The sequence below is a fragment of the Kryptolebias marmoratus genome, linkage group LG19 (genome assembly GCF_001649575.2).
Source record: "Kryptolebias marmoratus isolate JLee-2015 linkage group LG19, ASM164957v2, whole genome shotgun sequence".
Taxonomy (NCBI): Eukaryota; Metazoa; Chordata; class Actinopteri; order Cyprinodontiformes; family Rivulidae; genus Kryptolebias; species Kryptolebias marmoratus.
Genome location: NC_051448.1, coordinates 23,269,125 through 23,276,821, shown reverse-complemented (window position 1 = coordinate 23,276,821; position 7,697 = coordinate 23,269,125). Strand labels below are relative to the sequence as shown.

At 38.8% G+C, this 7,697-nt stretch overlaps 1 protein-coding gene across 2 annotated transcripts in view; it reads left to right on the top strand.

The window, feature by feature from the left end:
- The first annotated feature begins 611 nt into the window (after positions 1-611).
- The window catches only part of si:dkey-119m7.4 (uncharacterized protein LOC560629 homolog), a 17,460-nt gene continuing 10,374 nt past the window's right edge, over positions 612-7,697 (top strand). For both annotated transcript variants that reach the window (XM_037981410.1, XM_025011050.2), the window contains exons 1-5: positions 612-1,208; positions 3,901-4,004; positions 4,118-4,272; positions 5,350-5,518; positions 6,875-6,998. In XM_037981410.1, coding sequence (XP_037837338.1) covers positions 846-1,208; positions 3,901-4,004; positions 4,118-4,272; positions 5,350-5,518; positions 6,875-6,998 — 915 coding nt within the window. In that variant the 5' untranslated portion in view covers positions 612-845. The remainder of the gene's footprint in view (positions 1,209-3,900; positions 4,005-4,117; positions 4,273-5,349; positions 5,519-6,874; positions 6,999-7,697) is intronic.

Here is a 7,697-nt window from a genome sequence, read left to right as displayed (position 1 = left end):
GAAATTGAAGACATCTCAGTGTATTTCAATGGGAAACATTTTGTAAAATAAGGTAAATTTGAAAAGTACAAAAGTTATAAATACAAAAAGTCATTGCACACTATTCCCGACAGAGCAGAAGACTTTGTTGTATGTATTAATTGTTAAAATAGCACAAAGTATACAGAAGTAGTTTGATTGCAAAAACACGTGGAAGAAACAATAAACGGGAAAACATTGGTGTGAATGGTGGCTTGTACTGAGCTGCCTCTGCCTTTGTCTGTTTCTTATAAAACCATTTTCAGCTGCCACTCTTTTCTGTTTAAGTTTCATGCACCAGCAATCTAAACCCATTCAGTGGGAATTTAGGAATAAACTTTTAACAACAACAGCATTGGAATCCTGAAGACTGCCCCCAGGGGGCTGTGTCAACTGTGAGAGTGCCACAAACTCTTGGTATTAAGTTAAAACAAGTTACCTCATCTTTTTTTCTTATGAAACTTTTTCAGGAGGGGGTAGAGAGATAGAAGAACACAACTCCTCCCACCAGCAGCAGACACCTCCCCTTGTGCTTCAAGCTCCCTCCCTCCCAGTCTGAGGTTTGATCATCCTCAGACAGTCACACACTTCTCTCCAAACAACGGCAGGTTGCTCTCAGGGAGGAGCACAACACAGATGTGACTGCCTTCTCCTGCCTGCTAATCATCTGCCTGCCACAGACATTAACTCCTGCCTTTTATAACAGACATTTGCCTGCCTCCGAGCTTTCTGTTTTTATCTGCTTCTGCATCTTTTGGCAGTTCGTTTTTCATAGCACTTCTGGACTTTGAATCACATCAGATAAGTTCCAACAAGGCACATTTTTAATGGCTGGAGAAATGAATTTTGATGAAATCCTCAGTGTCATTGGAGGCTTTGGGAGATTTCAGAAGATCTTGTATGTGTGGATCTGTGTACCTCAGATCTTTTTGGCATTCCACATGCTGGTCTCGGTGTTCACCGGGGCCGTTCCTCCTCATTTGTGCCACTCTATGGGGGCCTCAGAGGGTTCTCCGGCCTTTGTGAATTTCAGCCTTCTGACAGGCCCCAATGGCCATCCCACACTGTCCTGTACTTCATTTCTGAACCACAGCATTGCTGCAGCTCCTGGAGATGGACATCCAGCTGTGAGCTGCAAGGAGGGCTGGGAGTACAGCAAAGAGACATTTCAAAGCACCATAGTAACTGAGGTGAGTGGAAAAACCAGCAGTCTCTCTGAGACCCTGTCCACATGGAAACATTTTTTGATTAAGTAAAAGTTTTCTTTTCACGCCCTTATCTCTCTCTGAGCTGGCAGCTTCTCTCTTCAAAGAGAAGCAGATAGAAACCACGGGCCAGGCATGGCGTTACCCACCTAAAATGAATTACCATAAATGTTATAAAAGCTGTACCCATAAATATGCATTAAAACACTAGACTAAGTGTCCCCACCTTCTTATATTTGTGGGACTTAAAGCCAGCAGAAACTGTTTTAAAGGAAGCTGCCATGTTGTAATTTTTGGACCGGCATCTGTGTGCTAGCTCCACCTACTCCCCTGCACGCAAGCATGGTGTTACATGGCTTTTTTTTTTTTTAAACATGAAACAACTGATTGCAGCTACATTTATTAAAGAAATCAGTATTTGACCACAGAATAACAACAGTCCACACCTGAAAAAGCTGCACAACCTAAAACAAATTACTGTAAATACAGTAAAGTAAAAAAGAATAATATAATACTAACTGATCTGGGTCCAGACACAACTTCATTTGGGTCTGGATCATAACTGTTGTTTGACCTTTGTGAATCCCTACCCTAAAATGTATTTTTTGAAAGTGAGTTTCAGAGTGAGAAAATCTTGAAACACCACCCATGTGTTGTTGTGAGGACAGCCTAAACTCAACCTTTTGAAAACTATATCATAGATCCACCTCTTACCTAACAACCCCTTAGAGTGACAGACGTAACAACAATAATGCCAGATTACATGTTTGTGTTCGTGCTGTAGTAGTATCTCACTTATTGCCATTCCTTCATATCCTCTACTACGTCAATAAGCAGACAAGGCCGATGAACAATGACTTTGCCTGATGATCTTTCAAGGTTGTGAAATTTCCCAAACATCCACTGGTTCCCTTAATGTGTTAAACATGAGAACTCGGTGCAGCTGTTGAATGTGGAAAGGGTTAGCAGTTTTATTACAGCGCTCTGGTGATATGAGCTGGGAGATGGACCCATGCAGCGCAGGCATCTTTATGCCTCCCTGCATGCCCCTGCTAGCTACATTAGGAACACATGAACAGAAGGGTGGGGCAGGAGCACCAGTTACATGACCAGAGTGATGTAACAATTATGAGCCACGCCACGTGGACTAAACACCTTATATTACACTCGTCACTTAATTTGGCAACGAGCACCAGATCTACAGGAAAGTCACAAAGATCTGGAAGTGAACAAGCCCATCAAGGGAAGATCTATGCAGCAACAGTATCTCTTTATAAAGACCTGGTGTTCCTTGAAGGAAATCCTATCGCCTGACAGACACAGGCAAAAACATTGCTGCCCTTTTGCCTTTAGTGTTGGGCAATAACAATAGGAACATTTCTTCCTCAAATTTATAGCAGTTTAGACTGACAGTGGTGCTGAAGTAATGCTTAAAGTGTTATCTGTAAGATTTACTGTATCTTCTGAGGGCCAGGGATGTTTCAGATTGTCTTTATCGTGGGATAGCCAAGTCAGCATTCACATTATTGTTTTCCTGTTTATAGTTTTTTTCTCTACATTTTTGCAATTAAACTATTTCTGCAAACTTTGTGGTATTTTAACTATTCAAAACTCAAGTTCTTTAGTTTCAATATTTGTAAATTTTGTATATTTTTAATAATTTGACTTTATTTACAAATTTTTACCCATTGAAATACAAAGAGATCTATGCGACTCCGTCACACACATTGTTCTCTGAAATCTACTTCAACATACCTGCTCTAATTGTGTGAATGCTGATTCAAGTGCACATTTACATTTGAGAGCTAACACATCTTGCAAGATCTTGATTCAGTGTTCACAGTAATGTTTCTCTGCAGGTTTCTTTTGCAGCACATTCTGTGCAATATTTCTGCATACTTTGTGCTATTTTAGCCAGTTGTATATGAAATCATTCAGCTCATTCAGAATGTATGTCTTTTGACTTTTGGTTTTTGTAACTTTGATAGATTTACTTTTATTTACAAATGTTTCCCCAACAGAAAAACACATTGAGACAATTTAAATTCCTTCAAAAACATTGTTCTCTTTGAAATCTGCTTCAACATAATTGCTCAATTTTCATCTTCTTATGCTATCTTTAGTTTTTAGCTCTTTCTGCTACTTTTAGCTTTCATCTAGCCTAAAGCTACTTTTCATTTTTATCCAACCATTCTGCTACTATGAGCTTTTAGCTAGCCATTTGCTACTTTGTACTAGCCTTTTGCTAATTTTAACTTTTAGCTAACCTTTTGCTGCTTTGTATTTTTAGCTACCATTCTGATACTTTTAACTAGGGTTTTGCTGTTTTTAACTTTAAACTAGCTTTTGCTACTTTTGTTTTAGCTAGCCTTTTAAGTTAGCATTTCACTACCTTTGTCTTTTAGCTAGTATTTTGCTACTTTTAGCTTTAACTGCTCGGTTTCTCAGCATCTGTACTTTCACAGAAAATGCAGTTTCTCTATTTTTTTATTTTTTAAACTCAGTCCTGGGGTGGAGTTGGTCAAGCGAAATATGGGCCTAATCTTGTTCCTCATGAAAACCCAGGGCTATGACCAAAACCTGCTACAGTTCTCTGTTTTTGTTTAAGTTAACAGGTTCAAAAGGCTGCTGTAACAAAGCTGAAAGTTTTCAACCTTCCTGTCTTTCTTCCTTACAGTGGGACTTGGTTTGTTCAAATAGCAGTCTGAATAACATCGGCTCCTCCATCTACATGTTTGGTCTCCTTGTTGGGGCTGTTGTATTTGGACACTTAGCTGATAAGTAAGTTCAACAGCTGCTCAGAAGCCTTTTCACCACAGATTTTATCATCTCTAATGTGTAATATTTTGTTTTGCGTATTCCTTTTTAGATTTCTCTTGTCTTTTGTTTGCCAGATATGGCCGCAGAATCATCATCCTCATCAGCCTGGCTATCCAAGCTGCCTTTGGTGTTGCTACTGCTTTTGCCCCTAATTTCTACGTCTACACTGTCCTTCGATTTATGGTCGGAACATCCATCTCTGGTGTTATCATGAATGCCTTTGTTCTAGGTCAGTCCCTCGAAAATCTCAGCTCATCGACAAAACAGAATAATACCACGAGGAGTGTAAACTCTAAGACAATGAAATATATTTTACCAGAGGAGCATCTTAATCCCCAGAACAAGGTGCCTAAAAAGTGTGAATTGTTGACATTCTTGATCTTTAAGCCAAAAATCTTAAATATGAGTGGCATATTAATGTATTAAAGAATTGATGAGCAACTCTAGTATGCTTTGATAGATAATGTGGAATTTTTTTTGTTCTTCAAAAGTAATTAAAGTAATGCATATCATGCATATAGCCACTTTTGTATTTACTAAGCATGCTTAGCTGTGGTGGCCATCTTGAATGGGGTCGACTCCAAAAGTTCATCAGTAATCAATGATTAGTTTCTGAGACTTTTAACTATTGACAACTATTTTACAGAACATCCCTTTGAAACCTTGACATTATTTATTTGAGTCAACCCTGTGTGTCTGTTGGCAAAATATCTTTTGAACCAGTGGATAGATTTTAATGTAGCCTTTGAAAAGACATCATTGTATTTACATTTACAACTGATCAACTTTTAGAGTTTTTCCTCCAGTTCAAAACAGCCACCAAAACTAATCAACCTTAGCCTACACAAAGATGGCTATACCTCAGTGTATTTTACACATACTGAGCTAGTACTTGGTGTGGTAGTAGCTGACAGTCATTCTCAACATATGCTCCATGTGCTAACTGATCATGCGAGATCCTGTAAGACATTGCACAAGATCGCACAGAAAGTTCTTTTTCAAGATTTTACCGAATCAGCTACAACTCTATCATTTCTTAGCATCAGATAATGTCAGTCTAAAACTCTGGTATGAAAGGCGGCGGGTGATATGCATTGCTTCAAGGAATGCTAGGCCTTAATTGGTTTCCTTTTCACCATAAAATTTCTTTGACCCGTTGCTGAGCTATGTCGAGGCCTTTAAATGCCAAGACTTACAGACAGAGCATCATGCTGCAATGATCAAATTGCCAGCCAGTGCTTTTAGAGTTGGGTATGATTGGTCCTCTGTAGTGCTCCGGGTATGTATCTGTTTCCCTGCCTCACAGGCACAGAATGGACGGGTCCAAAACATCGAATGTTGGCTGGTATAATCACAGACTACTTCTTTGGTTTTGGCTACATCTTACTGGCTGGAGTCGCGTACCTCATCAGAGACTGGCGTAAGCTGCAGCTTGCCATATCAGCGCCTGGCTTTCTCTTCATCGTCTACATCTGGTGAGTGAGCAGAACCTTGACCCAGTTTGTGAGGTAGAATCAGAAAAAACACGTTTTGTATTTCTCAAGATTGTTTTTCACAGTATGTGGACAAACTGTCTGTTCTACTGGTGGCCTGACTTTTTATGAAATAGAAGACTTAGTCTGCTGTGTTAGAAATAAAAATTCTCTCACTGCAGGAAAATGTGCTGCCTTCCCTGAGGTTGGCTTGCCTACTTCAAAATGCACATCACAGGTTCTCAAAGTTTTTATTCAGAGGTTCAGAATAACTAGTAATAAGCAAATTATTATTATTAGATTTGCTAGCAAGCAAAACAAGTGGTGCCTGTGCCTACAATTGTTTGAATTTGAACCACGTTTGACAGTACTACAGTTGTCTAAATTTTATTAGAATTTTTTACTTAAATGTGATCAACCTAACTACTTTTCATGCTTTAAAGTAAAATACTTTTGTTTTCACAATGACCTTTAAAGGGACAGGTGCTCAAACTTTTATAGAATAAACTTTAACAATTATAAACAATTTACAATTCGAGTTAAAGAGAATGTAAGCCTGGTTATGTCTAAGTCTCATCACCAGATCACTTGCTGCTCCATCTCTAACTGGACCTAAACCAAGGTCTACCATTTAAAACTGATCCAATGCATTTTTCCAACAATGATTAACAAGTCCTGCATCTCATTAGCAGTACAGAAGATTCACCTAAAATTATGAAACTTCAATTAGGAAAAATAGTAAAGAAATGTTTTCTGTGGTCGTGACTAATTGATTTTAATTTTACTTGTTCTTTTCAATTGATCAGGATTACGTTTTTAGCCACAAGAAACTCATTTTGAAAGAAAAAAAAAAACAAAAATCAAACTGCTGAAGTGGTAAAGTTGAGCTGTCTTTCATTAATACGTGCAAAATCTGTTCTCAGGCACCACAAACGTTCTGCAGCGTACAAATTCATTTTCAAATTATTGACCCTAACTAAAAGGGTAAAGCTCTCTCCTCTTTAACAATCGTTTTCCTCTGCAGTTGCAGAGACAGGAGATAGCTTCTCCTGTGCACTCTCTGCCTCTACGTGGTCTCTTAAAGGAGCCACACCGCTCTTCATTTCCTTGTACCAGTCTATTTCAGTGCAGTGAAATTTAAAATGTGGGCTGGATCCAGACTGAACAACAAGTCAGTCTGGATCTGGATCTGGACCAGAATCTGAACTTTGAGCACCATACACATGTAGAGTTCAGTCTCATTTAACATGTAAGCAAAAAAAAAGAAAAAAGACTTAAAATGGTACATATTATTCATGTCAGTAAAACATAATTAGATTTTAAGAATGTCAACTGAGCAGCTCACCTCGACATTTTCAGGGTATTGCCTAAATCAGCTCGCTGGTTGATGGCCAATGACCGAAACCAGGAGGCGTGGGACCTGATCCTGAAGGCAGCACAGATGAATAGGAAGGCCATCACTAAAGACCTGAAGATCTATCAGGTAGAAATGTCTTACTGTTTATCATCCTGTAAATGGCTTAGTTGATTTTATCTTAATCTTTATCAAAATATCAACAGTATTAACAACTAACAAATTTCTGAAGGGTGCCAACGCAGATACTGCATGAAATTCCAACAGAACTTAGTCATCCAAGCTAAAAAGAAAAACAACCTACACTTTGACGTCTGAATTGTGTAAGAAGTGTAAAGAAAATTTATATAAAAAAAAATAAAATAAATAAGGCTGCTGTCAAGGCTAATCAATAAAACTAAAAACTTGTGTGAATAAAAATGAATTACTATCATGGATTCTCATTAATTCACTTAGGAAATACTATAGGATAGCTGTATGAATTGCAAACAGGACCTTTTAATTGATCGGTAGCCAAACATAATAATGGGGTTAAGTAGGGACTTCCTTTTTTTAAAATTTGCATGCGTAAAGTTAGCATGTATTGACATTCACAGTAGTAGAATTAGCATTACCAATGGTAGTCTTAGCATTAGCACAGATAGCATCAGAAGAATTAGCATTAGTTGAACTAGCATCCATCCATCCATCCATTCTCTTCCGCTTATCCGGGGTCGGGTCGCGGGGGCAGCAGCCTAAGCAGGGAGACCCAGACTTCCCTCTCCCCAGCCACTTGGGCCAGCTCCTCCGGGGGAATCCCAAGGTGTTCCCAGGCCAGCCAAGAAACAT